The sequence below is a fragment of the Bolinopsis microptera genome, chromosome 5 (assembly GCF_026151205.1).
Source record: "Bolinopsis microptera isolate Bmic1 chromosome 5, MBARI_Bmic_1.0, whole genome shotgun sequence".
Lineage (NCBI taxonomy): Eukaryota > Metazoa > Ctenophora > Tentaculata > Lobata > Bolinopsidae > Bolinopsis > Bolinopsis microptera.
The window spans coordinates 12,668,498-12,688,823 of record NC_087076.1 but is presented as its reverse complement, the minus strand read 5'-3'; the positions used below and the strand labels follow the sequence as shown (position 1 = coordinate 12,688,823).

The 20,326-nt window shown below is 42.8% G+C and overlaps 2 protein-coding genes across 2 annotated transcripts in view; both read left to right on the top strand.

The window, feature by feature from the left end:
* The window catches only part of LOC134815976 (uncharacterized), a 578,562-nt gene that overhangs the window by 416,257 nt on the left and 141,979 nt on the right, over window positions 1–20,326 (top strand). The gene's annotated exons all lie outside the window — the stretch shown is intronic.
* LOC134816150 (Fanconi anemia group I protein homolog) overlaps window positions 1,378–20,326 on the top strand; it is a 145,188-nt gene continuing 126,239 nt past the window's right edge. The window contains exons 1-7 of the mRNA XM_063824919.1: window positions 1,378–1,504; window positions 1,752–1,828; window positions 2,109–2,230; window positions 2,341–2,469; window positions 2,954–3,119; window positions 7,588–7,658; window positions 7,889–7,982. Of these exons, the coding sequence (XP_063680989.1) occupies window positions 1,390–1,504; window positions 1,752–1,828; window positions 2,109–2,230; window positions 2,341–2,469; window positions 2,954–3,119; window positions 7,588–7,658; window positions 7,889–7,982 (774 nt within the window). The 5' untranslated portion in view covers window positions 1,378–1,389. The remainder of the gene's footprint in view (window positions 1,505–1,751; window positions 1,829–2,108; window positions 2,231–2,340; window positions 2,470–2,953; window positions 3,120–7,587; window positions 7,659–7,888; window positions 7,983–20,326) is intronic.

Genomic DNA, 20,326 nt, shown 5'->3' with positions numbered 1-20,326 from the left:
CCCATTGGTGCTCAAAAGTCTCCATCAGTAGTCATTGCCCCCCCCCCCCCCCCTCATCCTGTGTCGGCTGTATTCAATTCTGATTGTACCACGGTTAAAAAATGCCAGTTAAATGTACCAACTCTCGTTTTATTTATTGTACCGACTCTCGCTCTTCGACCACGCTTTTCGTCTACTTGGCGTAGGGCGCGGTAATATTTCATGTAATCACGCACACACGTATCGCGCGCGATGTAGAAATAAGTGCAGCGCACATGGTCTTGTGGGTGACCCCCGTAATCCATGTGGTGGGGCAGGAGGGTCAAGCACTGTTTTTGTGGGTGACCCCCGTAATCCATGTGGTGGGGCAGGAGGGTCAAGCACTGTTTTTTCTGAAATGAACCTCCTGATCCATGTGGTGGGGCAGGAGGGTCAAGCACTGTTTCTGAAATGAACCTCCTGATCCATGCGGTGGGGCAGGAGGGTCAAGCAATGTTCTTTTCAGGTTGACCCTCCTGCGCCATTATACTCAACAAGACTGCTACCCATAGTAACAACTATAAACAGAACTCCTAATGTCTGCTAACAATTTTCTTCTGATCCTAATTAAATGTGAGCCTCAAATGTGAGCCTTGTCTCTAAAAACTCAACTGAACTAGCGTTCCGGTGTGTGCAAGTTTTCAGGCATGCTTATTCCTTGCTCTGTTGTATAAATTGTTTGACTATTTTTCTTTTGTAAAAACATGATGAACTCTATCCAATCTTTAAAAATACCAATCACCTAGAATGCATAAAATTAAAGTTCATCTGAAAAAATAGCATCATTTATACTTCATAGCATCATTTATACTTCAGGATTAGATTCTCAATCCTCAGGAGCACCCTGATAGCGGTCAGGGGTGAGAGAGGGAGACGGCAATCGTATACATTGCCAGTCAGTGTAACTTCGTTTAACTTGATACCTGCCACCATGGACTATGAATGTTTCTAGACACTATCCTTTTGATATTGAGATATTGGTATCTCAGATCACGTGTACATCGTTCCTTTTTTATGACACAGTAATTTATTGACACTCACAGCTTTAATTTTAATCATTGAATCAGTATTTTTATCTGTGCTCTGCGTAATGCATCACATGAATCAGTTTTTAATCTATTAACTTATTACACATTTGTGCTATGCTTTAGCATCACTTGACTATTTAAAGAAATTGTTTGTTCAGGCCATGACCTTATAATAGTCAGCCAATTGGCCATTGCTATATTATGTGTATATTGTTTGAATATTTTATTATACTTCTTCATAGTGTTTTATTTTATGTTTTTTTAGACCTTCAGATCAGCTTCTAAATTTAATGAAGGACGATTCGAATTATTTAACTTTGAATGATATATTTAATAAGGTGTAATGGCAAACAAGTATGAGATTATCAACACTCAGAGTGAAGAGGAACGCATGAAGCTTTTGGTTAAGAAAAACAATGCTGGAAAGCTGGTTGAGTTTGCTAAAAATCTTTTGTTTGGTAATGCCATCTGAACTTATCATTTTACTTAAGTGCAAGAATGCCTACTTATTTTCGCTAGGTTAATGATATTACCTGTCCTTGATCAGATAGAGAGGTTGGTGAGCAACTGTATATTTTTAAATAGTTTTATACTTAGTTTCACATTTTATCCTAGTCCTGACCCAAATAAATGGTATTTGATAAGTAGATAATGGAACAGCTATTTTCACTGATTGAATTTGAAACTTAACCGTCCTGTTGTCAGATAAGAAGATTACTGTTACATGTAAATGTGCGATATCTCTAATTTCTTTACTGGAGCAACAAGATCTTGTCAAGCAGGTTTCTAATCAGCTCCCTTATTCTTAACTGTTAGGTTTTGAGCTTGATTTGCTAAATTTACTAATAACGAATTATCTAGTGTATGGACGTGTCCATTATATATACTATTATATATGCTATGAATATGCTATGAATATGCTATGTATATATGCTATGAATATGCTATGTATATTCACTTAATGGTGAATTCTATTGTCGTTCAAATGATTATACCACTTTGAAAACAAGTGGAACCAAAATATTTCTAATTCTAAAAGTTATCTGATTGGCTGTTTGCCAGGTTACAACCGAACTGATAACAGCTCTCAACACTTTTGTCTCTTCTGCTCCAGTTGGCTCGCTGCAAGAAATTTCTCAACACTTTTTGGATGTTATCATGAAATCCAACAACTCATGCGGAAAGTAGGTAGCTCACTGGAAAATTGTTAACAAGATTAGATTAATAATATATAATATTACAACATCGCAAATTAGATCTTTAATTTGTATCAAATTTCTAGTTTTACATTCAGGAGTTTTGAAGTATTGGGACAAGTTTTGAATTGTCTTGAGGCTTGTCGACAAACGGTATCTTGTGATGGTGAGGAGTTTACTGGTCCAGAATACAGATCTCATCTCATCAACAAAATCTGCAGTGTCAGGTACCTGGGTACATACAGCTTATATCACAAATTTTCCCAGTGCAGAAATGGAAATATGGTTCTATAAACTTTAATATAATGCAGACAGTTAAACTCTGTTTAACATTATATGGTATTAATTTCCTTGTCTGACTGATGCAGATGCCATTTTTCAATCTGAGGTCTATACTTCTCTGTATATAAATGTACATATTTCTGACAACAAATGTCAAAGTGGGTATCTATGTGATTTTCGTACTACTTTAATGATTACCTCCTTGCCCAAAGTTTAATGTTAAATCTCACTGTACCATATTCATTAACTTATAATTTATTACCTACTATATGTTTTGATTCTATGTCCTTAGAAGGGTATTCTTCTAACAGTTTTTGACTGACTTGAATGTCTTGCACAGCATCTTGAAGCTTCTTTAAATTATTTTTATCCTTATTGTATTGCATTGCTGTGTAAATTTAATTCTAATTCTAATTCTAATAATTTCAGGTGGCCCCAAAACAACATCCTACACATTGGACAGATGTTTCAGGACATAACAGTTTCACAAAGTGAGATGGCATTTTTCATCGAGAAGATTTGTTCCAGCCTGTCTCTTGTGAAGTTTGATGTTGTTCCACAGATTGTTCACTTATTACTTCTATCAGCTGCTAAGGTAACTTTTGAATGAGTTTTCTTAGGGTATGTACTATACAGATGCCTTCTTAAAGGACCAGTTAACTGATTTGTAGTCTCCAATTTGGCTAAGATTTAAATCAGCTGTGACAAACTGGTAAAGAATCGTATCGCCGAAAGAACCAACTCTCTAGCGTACGTGTAACGATTGTTATTGCAATAATAAGCTGTGGCCTCGTGACGTCATAAAGTCCCTCAGTGCGCGCTTGCATAGCGTAATTTACATTACAAATGTTTATCATCGTCAATAAAACACGTGTAACTCACTCAAATTTTAGAATTATGACTATTACCCTAGTTCTCCAAAATCCTTATAGTTTTGGCTATCATCCTAACTAAAGGAATAGCTGATTGGATGTACAGTGCTCACGTCATGATTTTAAACAGTGATTGATATAGGTTCTTGAACAGTGGCGGGTGAATGTACGGTTAGAAAGTTTCTGCTATTACAACTTATATGTGATAATTTTGGATTGTTTTCATTGCTTAATTACACAAGCAGGGAGACTGTACCGATTATTTTTCCCCAGTCCATGAAACTCTAACGAATTTAGAAAGGATACAGATAAGTAGGAGTTTGTTCAATTCCTAGAGCAATTATATTTATAGCATAGCGAAATTTCTAACTTTAATCTGCAAGTGTCTGCCAGTACAGGAGACAAGAAGTCTGGCTACTTTACGGCCGTTCCTCTGGGACCATTAGTAGAAGTAGCTTCTATCAGAACAGTGCCGTGGGAACAGAATTCAAGCCAAAATACCCGGTCTACCAAATAGTAAAATTACTGATTGGAGGTGTGTACGGTGTGAGGTGTGTTTTGAATTAGACTTCCGGCTTACCTAGTTGTTATCCTAATTGCATTATCATCGGTGCATAACATAAATAAACTACTGGCAAGTTTAAATACCAAGTGCAAACGTGTTCAGTCGATCGACCCACTGAACAACTATAGAATTTCCAAAACCCTATTATTCTCTGGCCATATATTACGGCACGATCGATTGTTAGATGGCTAAATGACCAACGTTAATGGGGGGGGGTGTCACGTCCGTCTATGTCCGCTTGTCTCATAGAATCCAAAAAGGACAGGACATAGGCGGACATAGGCGGACATAGGCGGACATAGACGGACATTAGCGGACATTAATGGACACCTAAATTGCTAAATAAAATGTTCAATGTTTGCTGTTATAGGGGGATCATGTTTTTTGTCCGTTCGGTACCCTATATTTTCAAAACGGACAAAAAATAGAGCGGACAAAAACGGACAAAAATGGACAAAAACGGACAAAAATGGAAATAACATTTAGATGCTTCCTTCTCCTACTCTTCCTCCTCCTCCTCCTGGGTCTTCCTGATCTTCCTCAGTCCTCTTCCTCCTTCCCTCCTCAGTCCTCCTCCTACTCCTCCTCCTCGTCCTCAGTCCTCCTCATCAGTCCTCAACAGTCTTCCTCCTCCCCAGTCCTCCTCCTCCTCCTGAGTCCTCCTCCTGGGTCCTCCTCCTGGGTCCTTCTCCTCCTCTTGATCCTCCTCCTCTTCCTTCTCAGTTCTCAGTCCTCCTCAGTCCTCCTCCTCATCCTTCTCTTCAGTCCTCCTTCCTCCTCCTCAGTCCTCCCCAGTCCCCCTCCTCCTCCTCCTATTCAGTCCTCCTCCTCCTCCTCCTTCTCAGTCCTCCTCCTTCTCAGTCCTCCTCCTCCTCCTCCTCCTCCTCTTCCCTCTCAGTCATCCTCCTCAGTCATCCTCCTCAGTCCTCCTCCTCCTGGGTCCTCCTCCTCCTCTTCATCCTCCTCCTCTTCCTCCTCGGTCCTCAGTCCTCCTCCTCCTCCTTCTCATCAGTCCTCCTACTCCTCAGTCCTCTCCCAGTCCCCCTCCTTCTCCTCCTCCTATTCAGTCCTCCTCCTCCTCCTCCTCCTCCTCAGTTCTCCTCAGTCCTCCTTATCATTTCTCCTAAGTCCTCCTCCTGAGTCCTCTTCCTCCTGAGTCCTCCTCCTGAGTCCTCCTCCTCCTCCCTCTCAGTCATCCTCCTCACTCCTCAGTCATCCTCCTCAGCCATCCTCCTCAGCCATCCTCCTCAGTACTCCTCAGTCCTCCTCCTTCTCAGTCATCGTCAGTCCTCCTCCTCAGTCCTCCTCAGTCCTCCTCCTCCTCCTGGGTCCTCCTCCTGGGTCTTCCTGATCCTCCCCAGTCCTCTTCCTCCTCCCCTCCTCAGTCCTCCTCCTACTCCTCCTCCTCGTCCTCAGTTCTCCTCATCAGTCCTCAACAGTCCTCCTCCTCCCCAGTCCTCCTCCTCCTCTTGGGGCTTTTTCCTGGGTCCTCCTCCTGGGTCCTCCTCCTCCTGGGTCCTCCTCCTCCTGGGTCCTCCTTCTCCTCCTCAGTCCTTCTCCTCCTCCTCCTCAGTCCTCTTCCTCCTCTTCCTCCTCCTCCTCCCTCTCAGTCATCCTCCTCAGCCATCCTCCTCATTCTCAGTCCTCCTGAGTCCTCCTCCTGAGTCCTCCTCCTCCTCAGTCATCCTCCTCAGTTCTCCTCCTCCTCCTCCTAGGTCCTCCTTCTGGGTCCTCCTCCTCCTCCTGGGTCTTCCTGATCCTCCTCCTCCCTCTCAGTCATCCTCCTCAGTCATCCTCCTCAGTCATCCTCCTCAGCCATCCTCCTCAGACATCCTCCTCAGTACTCTTCAGTCCTCCTAGCTCCTTCTCAGTCCTCCTCAGTCCTCCTCCTGAGTCCTCCTCCTCCTGAGTCATCCTCCTGGGTCCTCCTGGGTCCTCCTCCTGGGTCCTCCTGGGTCCTCCTCCTGGGTCCTCCTCCTGGGTCTTCCTGATCCTTCCCAGTTCTCTTCCTCCTCCCCTCCTCAGTCCTCCTCCTACTCCTCCTCCTCGTCCTCAGTCCTCCTCATCAGTCCTCAACAGTCCTCCTCCTCCCCAGTCCTCCTCCTCCTCCTCCTGGGGCCTTTTCCTGGGTCCCTATATAATTTGATATAATAAGTTAAAGCTATTAATAGCTTTAGTGTGATTAATAAGTCGTTTGTTTTGTACAAGATTATAATACAAGTTGCGAAAAATTCTCAAAATGTTTGTCCGCTAATGTCCACCAATGTCCGCTAATGTCCACCAATGTCCGTCCGAGTCCGCCTATGTCCGTCCGGGTCCGCCTATGTCCGTCCGAGTCCGCCAATGTCCGTCCGAGTCCGCCAATGTCCGTCCGAGTCCGCCAATGTCCGTCCGTGTCCGCCAATGTCCCAAAAAACACGTCCGTTGTCTCATAGAATCCAAAAAGGACAGGACATAGGCGGACATAGACGGACATGACACCCCCCCCGTTAATCTATACAATTCTAAAACTATGAGCTAGCACTTTAATCTAAAAATACCTTTTTTATATTACTCCTGATTTTTACATTTCACGTAAAACATTGTCGCCAGAGGTTGATCGTGGACACTAACAGCTTAATTTGAGATAAATGACTTATGAGTTTCTCTAAAGTTAACTCTAAAGTTGTGTAGTCCAGTCATTTATGGACATTTATGGAAATGAACCTGCAAATTTTCTAATACTCACGAAACTTTGCACAGACCTTCCCGAAGTTATGATTAAACGATTTTCGTTTGGAGACATTTTTTGACCGTGGAGAAAACCCAGGAGGGCCACGCCCATATTGACCCAATAACGTAACCGACCCCTTGCTTCTGAAGGTCGTAGAGACTTCAAAATAGGCTTGAACGAAGCCGCATATGCATGTTTATATAGGAGTTATTGAGCAACACACGGCCTAAAATCCTTACTTTTCGATAAATTCGCCAAAAACCATTTTGGGCGTGGTGCTAAGCCCATTTTCGATATGATCGTGATGGAGTCTTCAGACAGGATGCAAAAGAACCGCAATTAGCATATTAATATATGACTTACGAACAAACATATGCCTTAAAGTGCTTACTTTTTCAGTTATTGGCGAAAAACTGATTTTCGGTTCCAGAAATCATGCAAAACTATGGGTATCTGGTTAATTGGGCTATGAAGGCCCTAAAGGTTTTTGAATGTGTGCAAATTGTGCAGAATGGCCATGTTTATATACAACTTATGAAGCAACATGTACCCTAAATTACTTACTTTTCGAGTTATTCGGGGGAAAAGATTGTATTATGTCCATTTTTTACCTGTAAAATACAGTCTCACGAGCTACTCTGCGCGCAAGAGGGACTTTATGACGTCATCGCCAAAATAATACAAACGCTATTTACACGCGTTAGAGAGCAGTTAGAGATTTAGGAATTTCGACTCGTTGCTTAGTTTGCTATTTGTCACAATCATTCAAAATATGAGGATAACTTTTTTTTCAGTTAACTGGTCCTTTAATTAAAATACTCAAAAATTAAGTTTTAAACAGCAATTTTATTTTACAAACTTAATCAAACAAATGTATATATTTGTTTGATCAAAGTTAAATGGCTCATGTCAGGGTCATCACAAGAAAGTTGTGTTTGAATTAACAAGTAACTTCAATGATATGGAGGAGAAGGAACAAAATGAGTGAGTTAAGCTTCTCCTTTAGCTTTCTAAGGATTGAAATTATATTTATTGTTTTTTATTGAGTGTTTCTGAGCTGAAAACTTAACTTGTTGTGGTAGGTTGACCTTACCTCTGCTGAAGTACTAGTAAAATAAATTTGGAGAGTCATAATTAGTAATGATATGTACATAGCATCAAATCAACAGTCTGTATCGTTCTATGACTATACGTGGCTAACACACATTCTGCAGCCAAGAAGAAATGAAACGGGATGTTGAAAGTGAGCGGAGTCAAGCAGAGGGAACATCACTTCTACACATCTCCTTCGCTGTAAAACATGACCTGGTCAGTTCACTCTCTGTTAAGTAGATTTGTGTTCTGTCTTCAATGAATTGAATAAGTTTTTCTTGTTTCGTTGTTTAGGATAATGTTATCCCTGATACATCTGTCCTGTGACGCTCATGGAAGATGCCTGTCTCCTGGAATCCCGAACAAGACTTGTAAGTTTATCTTATATTAATAAAACATTTCAATATTGATAAGGTGAGATTTAAAATTTGCTGCCATGTGATCCTGTTGTTTGGCAGTTCGATGATGGAGATGCAAAACTCTAATTTGCCATGATATTCTCAGTGTAATGTTTCCTTTAAAACGCAATTGGATGCTGTCATCAATTTTATTATAAGCTAAACGGCTGGCACATTTCCAGTACTACGTAAATCCAGTTATCCAGTTATTCTATGAGGCTCATTTGGAATTAAGAGCTCTACTGAAGGGGGGGGGGGGGGGGGGGGGGGGGGGGGGACCATTCTACTTCATTGGAGGAGCCATTGGAGGAGCCGTTTGTAATTTTATAGTTAAGTGAAAATGTATTTAGTTTCGTAAAGTAGAATACGAAAAGTACAGTAACAACGCAAGATTTGGATAATAATTAAACATTAAGATTAAGTAATTAGTATCTGTAAGTAGGTAAGTAAAGTTATAATACTATTTTCTCATAGATCTAGCTCTGAGTTTTCTTTCTGCTTCTTTGCAGTCTTTAAAAGCTTTTTTTGCTTTATCTATATCTGCTTGTGTAAATTCATATTCAAGACCATTACTTGAATTTATAATGGATGGTACTTCCACCTTGCACACAATTCTCTCCAGGAACTCCCAGCAAACCTGCTCAAACCCAGCTTCCTCTTTCCAATAATACCGATTCTCACTTAGTTTCGTCATGTATGCTACTGAAACCTCACTGTCTACCTCTTTCACACGGCAAATGTAAAGAAGGGGACCATGTATCACTACAACAAAGTCCAACTCTTTGCAGTCGTCATTATTGGCTGGGGTTTTCTCGATCGTAGTTCCTGGCCCAATCCGGACTCCACCAGTTGACGTGTCTCCAGCATCCATAATACCCGCTCCGTTTCCAGCTAGAGATTTATCCTTCTTCTCTAGAGCAGACTAGAGGCGGGCCTGGTATTTTGTAGCAGCGATTTCTTTAGTCTTGAGCTCCTACTTAGGATAATAATCCTTAGTCCGCTTTCGGAAGATTATATTAATTTTAGGGAACAGCGTTAGGGACAGGTCGCCGTGGTGGCCCTTCTTCCCGTTTCACTCGTTTTTAACCATCTTAGGTACTAGTTTCAATGTGTTTGAGATGATTGATATGTTCATCACTTTATGTGCTTAAATAAATTGACGACAATTTGATTGTTTACCGTTTTTTTGTCCCAATAATTATTCATAGAAGTTTCCACTAATATATTTAATTTCTATATCTGTATCTCCTTAATAGAGTGTACGACTAACAGTCTCATGATCTGATTTGCTGAATCTTTACAGCATCATCTATAGATTCTTATATAGACGACTTAAATATTTACCATTAAATTGCTCTATAAAAATATGACAATTTAAATAACCCGATGAAAAGCTGATTTTCCTCTTGCAGGTTTCCAAGCATGTCTTCTATTGCACTGTCTGAAACAGGTCAGGCACTGTTAGAACTTAGAGTGCTAGGTGCCATTCAACTTAATAATGTCAGATCCAATAATCAATCTAGAATTTTCGAGTTGATTTTTATATAATTAATCATATCATATCACCTAATTAATTAATTCATTCATGGATTTAGTGCGGTTGTTAATTAGAAACTTACTGTGAGCTTCCATCTCAACATCTGTATTCTCCTCGTTGATCTGGGGGTCACCTTCCATCTCACAGCTGACCTCAGCCTCCACAATCGGATTCCCTTCCGCTTCTGCACCCCTCTCATCACCCGATGAAGACCTAATCTCCTCTTGGAGACTACCGAGCATTTCCTCTTAGATTGCACTGTCTGAACTTCTGAAACGGGTAAGGCTCAATCCGATCAGAATTGAAATTCGCAAAATCCACACGCTTTTCCTTGGTTTACTGGGGCCTGTTTTCCCTGAGTTGGATCTTGTAAAATTGCCAAAAATTGCCGAAATTTGCCTCATTCTGCCTCATTCGGGCAGCCAAATAGGGCAAAATTGGGATAAGGCAGAATGGGGTTGGAACCCACCCCCCCCCCAAATTTGACTTTATGTATTTATTATTTATTACACCATATCTGTACCACACCTGTACCAGGATCGGAGTCCTTCTATCCGGACAGAAGTTATGGCGGTTGGTAGGGTCCTCTATACTCTCACTACTTCTGAACTGTTTGGGTACAGCTTGCCCTCGAACAATACCTGTCTGTACCTTTCTCCCGAGGCGAGTTATGGCAATCTACCCTACCCATTCTTAGACCGGGTGATACTCTTCATGCCTTCAACTTTCAACACAGATTTATGTCTAAGTTTTGACCTAGTCTATTGAGTCCACGATTGATGCTCTTGCCATCCTCCATCTTTTTCCCATCCGTAACCAGAGCTTCTATTCTTGAAGCAAAATTCGACACAATCTATCTTTATAAACTTATAACAATGTTACAATCGTAACAATCGTATACAATCGTATAAAATCGAACAGAAACACTTCTTGGATGTGTATCCTCTCGACCGGTCGCCTCGCTTCTGGTATGTTCCATCACTCTTGATGGCAATCTTTGTGGGAACTGTACCGTCTGATCCCTGGAGCGAGTTCATGCGATCTCCTTCGGTTGTCTGCAAGAAGATCTTCTGTCATCCGCGAGAGAACCTCGTGCAGTTTCGTGTTATACAGGGTATCCCACGAGTCTGCAGGCCCTTTATTTATTTATTATTTATTACACCAACTCTGTACCAGGAGCCCTTCCATCCGGACAGAATTAATGGCGGTTAGTAGGGTCCTCTATAATGCAGGTAGAGTGGTAGAGAACAGCAAAAAGACTCGTCCTTAGTGTTCCAACGTGCAATTTCTACTTCTGAACTGTTTGGAGACAACTTGCCCTCGAACAGTACCTGTCTGTACCTTTTTCCCGAGGCGAGTTATGGCAATCTGCCCTACCTATTCTTAGACCGGGTGATACTCTTCATGCCTTCAACTTTCAACCCAGATTTATGTCTCACTTCAATGATATGGAGCCCGTTACACAATGCAGATAAAATATTTCATTATTGAGAGTGTGTTCAACTTCAAGAGGTGAAATTACTTTTGCAGCTTCTGTCGTGGTGGTGGTGGTGATGGGCTAGGCGTCTAAGGGTCCCTCAAGCAAGGTCTTCTTAGCAAACGCCAGGATTTCTATCGGGTTGGTGGTTAGTATGTCCAAGTTTAAGTCAGATTTTCCGAAGATTTCTTCTCTCGTCCTGATCGTTGCAGGGCACCGAATCCAGTGTGGTACCGTTTCTTCTTCTTCTCCGCAACGGGGACAAGTTGCACTCTTTGTAGAGTCGATCCTATTTTTGTAGTGGGACAGGTGAAGGCAATGGCCTGCTCTGAGTTGTGCTAGCAGCGCTCCGTCTTTCCTGCTCTCTATTTTACTGTCCGCTCTTTTTCTGTTGTATCCCTTGTAAGTCTGGGAGACCAGGTGGTGTTGGGGGTCGCTATCCTTGATGTGAGCCTTTGCTACTGCTCTGGCAACTCCGTATGAGATTGTAGACTGTCCTTGGCCCAGGTCCGGGAGTTGTGCTGCTTCCTTTGCTGCTTTGTCAGCGTATTCGTTCCCAGGAATGTTGGAGTGGCCGGGAATCCAGTGCAGGTACGTTGTCCCATGGAGTGATTCCAGAGTTTTCCTGATATCCTGAGTGTCTGGGTTCAGGCTATCGATGCTAGTCAGTAATGCCTGGCTATCAGAGCATATGATGGTGTCATCATACTTCTGGTTCTCTGTCATCCATTTCAGGGCTTCCGTAAGTGCAGTTTTCTCCTCACCATAGGAGCAGGTGAACTTATTTCCCTTCTTTTTGATGGTCTCCAGTATAACGGGGTTAGCTGCTGACCCTGTGGTGATAACTGCTGCTGCTCCACCTTCCTTTGTTCCACCTTTACATGATCCGTCAGTATAGATGGTAGTACATATGTCGTACTTGTCAATCATTCTGATAGCACTTTGGGCGGTCAGTCTTTTGGCAGAGCTTTCGTTAGCTGAATCGCTTGTGTCCCAGAAAGTGTCTCTTGGTCGTGTGGAGAAAGGGTGTTGGTTGTTAGGCACAGCTGGATGGGATTTGGGTACTAGCATAGGAGTCTCTGGTAGTGCTGTGAACACTTTCCAGTTCCTTTTCCTCTGTTCTTCTGAATTCTCCCAGGGCTTTTGGAATGGAGATGGGAGGGCTTCTACGGGATTTCCGTGAGTTGGTAGTTGCCCTCTGGTGGAGTTAGTTTTCTCTCTCCAGGAACTACGGATCTTGCTTCTGTGGGTGGTAGGTGTTTTAGGGCGTAGTGCTGCGTGCCTTGGATGATCTGAAGGGAGTCGGTCTGCTTTTTCTGCAGCAATAGTGATGATTCGCTCACTATGTGTCTTGTAGCTTTCAACTTCAGCTTCGATTCTTAGCGCTTCTGTAGGTGTTGACGAGTATTGACCAGTGACTAGCCTCAGGGCTTTGTTCTGTGCTACTTCTAGCTTGTTGAGTTGAGTAGCAGATAGCCATGGTTGCCAAGCAGCTGCAGCATAATCAAGTACGCTCCTCTGGGTAGCAATGTACACCCTCCGTAGGTTTTCTTTTCTCCAGCCCCACTGTTTTCCTGCCAGGGACGCCAGTATCTTACAGCGTTCAGAGACTTTCTTGGTCACTTCAGTGACATGCTGTTGAAATGACAGTGTTCGGTCCATATGAACCCCAAGGAACTTTGGGCTAGCGTTGAACGGGATAGGTGTTACATCCAGGTTCAAGGAGGGTCTCCACTTTGCTTCATTAGTAGCTGGAGTGAAGAACGTAGCTTCACTTTTATCTACATTGAGCATCATCTTTTTCCTGTTGCTCCATTCCTGTACTTTATCAAGAGCTAGCTGAACTTGTCTGTTGGCTTTGTTGAGATCGATGTCTGATGCCCACAGGGAGGCATCATCTGCAAACAGAGCTAGCTCTACTCCTTCTGGGATCACTTCACTTATGCTGTTTATATAGAAGAGGAAAAGCAGAGGGGATGACACTGCACCCTGGGGGAGACCCTGTCTCATAAAGACTCGCTTGCTGAATGCTCCGTTGTAGAGGACTTGGGCTGTTCTTTCATTGAGGAATGCTCTGAACCAGCGTATAATTTGGGCAGGAACACCTGTATCAAGCAGGGTGTGGAAAAGTTCCTGCTGCCATACCCTGTCATACGCCTTAGAATAGTCCAACATCGCTAGTACTGTCCGCTGAGCAGGTTTTTTCTGGAATCCGTCGCTTATACCTTGGGATATGCGGATCACCTGGTCCTCAGTACTTTGGCTCCTTCTGAATCCTGCCTGTGTTCGACAAATCCATCCATTTGTTTCGGCTAGGTAGTACAGCCGGTCACAGAGCATTCTTTCTAGTAGCTTGACCACACATGATGTTAGGCTGATTGGTCTGTAGCTTGCTAGTTTGCTGCTTGGTTTACCTGCTTTGATGATGGGGATTATCACAGCATGTCTACGTCTCCATATCCTTGGTACCTTACCCGAGCTGAAGGATTCATTGAGGATGTCTAGCAGGAATTCTTTTGCTTTAGGCCCGATATTCTTTAGGAAGCTGGGCGGGATGTCATCACTTCCAGGAGCCCCTTTCGTCTTGGTCTTTTTTAGGGATGCTTCCATTTCCTGCATACTGAACTTCTTGCAGCATTCCTCCTTCCCATTCTGCAGCTTAGTCATTCTCTTCTTGAGACTGGTGTTTCTATGTCTCTCACTTTTGCTAAAGTTGAGTCTACTAACTTTTGCATAGTGTCTAGCAAATGCATCAGCTTTATTTGGGTTGGATGAGATAGCCTTCCCGTTTACTATCAGTACCTCGTTAGGAGCAATGGAGTCTGGAGTACCACTTAAGTTTCTAATAACTCTCCACATTTCACTAGGGTCTACATTGAACTCTGCCTCCGATAAATAGTCTTCCCAAGCTTTCTGCTTTGCCTCATCCATGAGTTGTTGAACCTCGGCACATGCATCAAGCCACTCTTTCCGTTTCTGCCCCACTTCTCGACGTAGGAGGTTACGATTCTTTGCCTTAGCTCTTATATCACTATTCATCCAGCTATCTTTGTTTTTAGGGGATGTTTTCCCGACATGGTTGTAGCCAGCTTGTACTAAGATCTTGTTGAAGTTAGCTACCTTTTTGCTGAAATTTTCGGGAGCGTCTGTGGTCACTTCTTCAGCAAGTTTTCTGTCAATCTGGTTAGCAAAGCTAGTCCAGTCTGCTTTAGCATTGCGCCATCTTCTTCTCCTCTGTTTCTTACTCTGGGGGTGTCGTTTGGTGTGTTCGTTTTTCACCTCTATAACAATAGGCATGTGATCCGAGCCAAGATCGTTAAGGGTGGCCCATGAGATCTTGTTAGCAAGGGTGGTAGATGCTATTGTGATGTCTGGTGAGCTCATGCCCCCTGTTCCTCTGTTAATTCTCGTGGGTGAGCCGTCATTACAGAGGAATAGGTTGTTAGTGAGGGTGTAGTCCACTATATCGTCACCTCTCTTGTCGTTGGGTTGTTTGCGGTCCCAGAGTTTAGAGTGACCATTAAAGTCTCCAGCAATCAAGCAGACATCAGAAACGGGGATCCACATGATGTTGAAGTCATCTCTTCCTGGGGGAGCGTAGATGTTGGTTAGGTCTAACCATTTTCCCCTTCTCTGCTGGATACTAACGGATTGGGCTTCTACTAGACCATTCTTCGCTTGCCCTATTTTTCTGAAAGCTATGTTGTGCTTCACGTATATGATAAGGCCGCCACCAGGGAATTCAGCTTCAGCCCTGTCTGCTCTGATTGCTGTGTATCCGTTCAGATCTGGTGTGGCTTTGTTTGTCGTGAGCTTGGTCTCTTGAATCATAGCTACGTCGATTTTGTGGGAGCCAACAAAGTCTCTAAGTTCAGCAATTTTGGGGTTAAGACCATCTGCATTCCACTGGAGGATCCTGAGACTGCCTGTTGGTCCACAGTGATTAGGCTCGTGATTTTCGTTAGGGGTTTCAGGGGTAGGCAGGGAGGATGGTTGGGAACCCTTAGAGCAGCACTTTTGGCATGACCAGTTGTTAGAGTTTAGCACCGGGTCCATGGAATCTTTAGTTAGCCCAGTGCAGCCACGGTGGAATAGCTGTGAGCAGGTGCAGCATTTAGCTCTCCTAACACCCTTACATATTGCTCGGGGACACTTATCACATCTGCCTTTAGGGAGGTCCTCGGTCTGGGAGTTGACTGTAGGGTCAATTTCACCGATACATACTTGGCATTTCCACTTTCCGTTTCTCCGCAGTTTTGTGACATTCCACCTGTCAATTCCAGAGCATGAAGCGTGGGCTCCTCCTGAACAGAGTCTGCATATGAGTGGTGATATGTTGGCACTGAATCTCTTCTTGCAGATTAAATACGGGCCATCTGCTGGCTGAGGTGTGGGGTTGATGCTCTGGGGTTGTGGACACTCCCCACCGTGTTTTCGGCACCTCCAAGTCTTCCCAGCCCGTTGCTCCTCTCTGTTAAGTCCGCTACACAGCTGTTGTTTGTGTGCTAGGACCACACATGATTCGTCACTGCAGGTAATGGGTCGGTATTGTGGTCTAAAGACTCCGTTACAAGTTATACATCTGGGTCTGGGGGGTGGACAGGTATTATCATCCACAACTAAGTTTGGGTCGTCGATCTCTGATTCATTCAGCGTCTCCGCCCGAGGCACGTGTTCAACTGTTGGCGCAGGTGTACTTCCGACATGGTTAGTTGGCGTAATTATGCATTCCATCACGTCGTTAGCATAATTGGGGCGGTGAGCCGCGCAGCAGTCGGCATATCCTGTGCCGTTCTGGCTGCAAGATTGTGGGAGCTCTTCGCCTGTGTCCGGCTGGTGGGGGATTTCATGGTCAAGGTGGCATGGGGAGTCGTTCTTGATCCCCGTTATCGTTCCTGGGTAAAGTTTCTTGCTTTTCCCCCATTTGACTTGGACCTTATCTCCAATACCTGCGGTTGATATCTGAACACGGTAAGGTTTGACCCAGGATACCCTCCCATCTTCCCATTTTTTTAAATTTTTTATGTTGGGGCACCCACTTTACCTCCCTAATGGGAGGCTACGTCCGTCAGTTAGTGACTAACGTCTATTGGGGTTCCTCTGGTTGTAGGTGTCAGTAGGTTTGGGTCACTTGGCATGGGCTAGTGATCCCGCCCCTCCAGAGGATAAAGCCTGGTGAGCGACGTTTCCCGTAAGGGAAACTGTCATAATGCTCGTTCACGGGAGAACACCACCCATGCCTGGATGTTCTCCCGGGTACTCGATAGAACAGGCTGCCCCCTGTCATTCTAGTGGGCTGACAAGAACCTACCAGGCATGCCTGAGCCTATGATGTAATTCTCCCATATCTTTGTTGTTTTTGTGTTATATCTTTGTCTTTGCGCGGCTCAATTTCCGCGCTATACTAAAGTGCTGATTCACGAATTTACATGCGATATTTGAATTTTGAGTAGACCCTTTTTTGTCGCAATTTGGCAATTTCTTTGTTCACGTAATTATTGCTAATTTTACGTTTGCTGGTAATAATCTAAGTGCTATATCTCCAATAGCTGGCAGTTTGTCTGATTGTTAGATCCCCTCTAACTGGTAGCGGCCCTAAGGCTGGCAGTTTGTCTGATTGTTAGATCCCCTCTAACTGGTAGCGGCCCTAAGGCGGCATGTGAGTGAATGAGTGAGTAAAAGTGAGGTGTAGGAGAAGTGGGGAAGAAAACATGAATATGAAAGTATGGTACACTGTTGCCAGCTGACTCACCAGCAACAATGCAAGTCCAAGAAGAAAGAAGGAGAGACACTGTCCGTTATCTGGGTGTGCCACCACCGACAGTGCTCCCACTTCTGTGGGGCCGAGGGTGTTGGCTCCAAGAACCAGCCGTGAGCGAACAGCGCCTGACCCCCTCTATGGTTAACTTTAGAATAACAGGACTATGCTTTTCTCCAGGCCAATCCGTTCAGTAACCAGCTGACCCCGCACCACCTCTGATGGAAGATGTGGTTCGGATTGGACTTCGCTAGGATTTGTCAGTTTTTCTGTAGACACTAATGCTCCCTCGAGGAAAGACATGAGCCCCGGCGAAGCTCAATGAAACAAGAAATTTTTTCAATGAAACAAGAAATTTTTCAATGAAACAAGAAATTTAATTTTAGCACATTTTACAGAATAAAAGATGTAAAACAATTCATAAAATATAATGCCCATTTGGTGTATGACTTTTTGTCCTTGACTGCTTGTTTGGTTTTGGAAGGACAGGTAACTAACGGGGCAAGGAATGCGCGTGCCTGGGAGCTTTTGCACACACCAAAACGCTAGTTCAGTTAAGTTTTTAGAGACAAGGCTCACATTAGGACTATACGAAAAATTGTTAGCAGACATTAGGGGTTCTGTTTAAAGTTTTTACTATCTAGGTTGCAGTCTTGTTGTGACAAAAAGTCTACACTAAAACATACTTGATTTTATATTGTGTAGTTCAAGGATTAAAAATGCACCTTCAAGGTGGATATTGGAGAGCTGGCGAAAGATTATGGCTTAAATTTATCAATGGTTATAATAAGCTATAAATATTTTAAACTATACAATGCTAATTAAAAATTTCTTTATACTTCATTCTCAAATTAAAATTTAAAAATTCAAAAATATACATTCATTTTATTTAAACTTTCTCACACATACTTTACTCACAGGACAAGACTTGGAAAACAGTAGCCTAGGGTAATTTAATTTAGATGTGTGTGACCAGCCAGTTATAATGTTTGGAAAATAATATTTGTGCAGTCAAAGTCTTTTACGGTCCAATCAAGCAGGGCGTGGTTATGTTGATTAGCTAGTAGCGCACGTTTTAGCTTTCCTCGCAAGCACATTACACTAGTAGTAAAATCAGTCATTCTGAACTTTGGGGTTAAAATGTTAAAAATTTTGGTTGATCTAGTGTTGTGATTGTCAGGTGGGTCTGCCTGACAGATTAGAAGGCAGGGTTTCCTTGATGAACATGTGTAACCCTCATGTAAGGATATTGGAGCACGGAATTTCATTATCTTGTAGAGCTCCAGGTAACTGTGGTATGTATATAGATTTTGTATAGCTAGAATGTTATTATGCTTGAATATCGGTTTGGTGTGCTCTTTTATGAAGAATTTTTGGTCTAGTTTCTGGTGTCCTATAGGCCTAGTACGTGCACAAGTCTTAAACTTATCAAGGTACGCCAGTCTATCACCAAATAGTACTCTGAGACAGTACTTCTGAGCAGTAAATAATGAGCTTATACGTTGCTTCGCTGCCCCACCCCATACAGATATACAGTAGGAAAGATGTGATTCGAACAGGGTATAATATAATTGTTGGTGTAGAAATTCTGGAAGGGATATTTTACCAGTTTTCAGGACATCAGGAAATATACCTTGGGTCATGAGGATATTGAAGTAATTCGACAATACAGGTGCAATTACATGAGATGACTTTTTTACTACACTTATTGGAATGTCACTGGCTTTACCATTTTCGAACTCGCTTATGATTTTCAATATTTCGTTCGAGGAGCAATCTTCTAGCCTAATATTTTTTTCATTTCTTGGGTTCAGGAAGTCATAGAAAGTTTTCATGGGTAATATATGCAGGCCATTAGATAGATTATTCAGTGTCTCATTAAGCTTTGGTGCAATAGAGACAAACCAAGCATTGAATCCATTAGCAATTGCTCTTCTATCAACTATTCTTTGGTTATCAATGATAAATGGGGGCTTGGTTTGCCTCTTCTTTTTGCCCCTGAGTTCGTTAATAATTTGCCAGGTTTTCTTGCTGTTTTCACAGTTGTTTAGAATTTCGTTACAGTAATGCCAACGTTTGGCAGCTTTAATTATAGCTTTGAGCATCCTACGATAATCACTAAATACCTAGTAGAGCAATATATTACCACCAGGGTTCTTGTTAGTAACAGTGTCAGACCACTCCTTACGCAGTTCATGCTTTCTTTCTACAGACTGGATGAAACTGTCTGTAATCCATGGGTTAAGTTTGGGAGCTGACCAAAAACGTGGCAGGGATTCTCACCCTACCCCATCTTCCCATGTAATCTGGAGGGATTTGACATTGTTCATTTCCGCCTGCACCCGTGGGGTCACTGGGCCGGGGTTCGTCTCTATATCTCCGCACCTCATAAGGAGAAGGTGGGGGTCGGTGCCAGCCCCACCTTTAGCCGAAAAAAGGATATGTCGAGCGAGTTTGATAGGATCTTTCTTCGTTTGTCTGACTCTTCTTGGACATGGATAGCAATCCAATGCCACGAGCATGGCGGTCTTCGTAACGTACTCCTTCGTGTTGTCGAACTCGTACGTTTCTCCCCGTCCCCATCGTAGAGGGTTCCGCCGTTGACGAGGGCTTCTGTCGTTGAGTACAGGTACTTGATCAGTTTGGCCTTAAAAATAGCTATCCACTAAGAAATCCACTGATGAAATTACAGAATTGGAAGCTTCAACAAAAGAGTTGAATGTGAGAGATATTTATTTTGAGACAATATTTACCTAGAATAGGTTCTTTCACTTTGATAACTCTTTCGTCGACCTCGACCTGTGGATGATTTTGTTAATCACACAATTTTTAACGTAAAGAAAAGTCTTCTTCGCTTTCATCTCTTCTGCGCTTTCATCTCTTCTGCGCTTTCATCTCTTCTGCTTTTTTATCTCTTCTGCACCTTCATCTCTTAACAGCTACTCTAGGTCCTTCAATTCCTGAAGTTCTTAGCCATTGATGTTCTTGATAAATCACGTTTGAAAACCACTTTACGAGAGGGCTTAGCTATGTATGACTCACACCATTCACTGTAGCTTTCGTTCTTCGTACCCAATATTTCTTCAATATACATTGCTTCCGTCCAAGACGAAGAAAAAGTGACGACACCACAATTTAAAGACTTGGTTTTGTTGTGTTATTGTTTTTCGTTATTTTATACAATTATTATTTATAATATCATTGGGACTTTCTTCTTTCTTCCTTTCCGGTAAATAGCTTTTAAACCTGTGTTGGGGGTATAAACAACCAAATAAATAAATATAAATATGAAATTTAACAGGTAGTGAGCTGCTCTTCAGTCTTCACCCACTCGGTTAAGAAAGCATCTGTGAGGTTGGTGAATTTCTGTTTATCAATTCATTATCTATC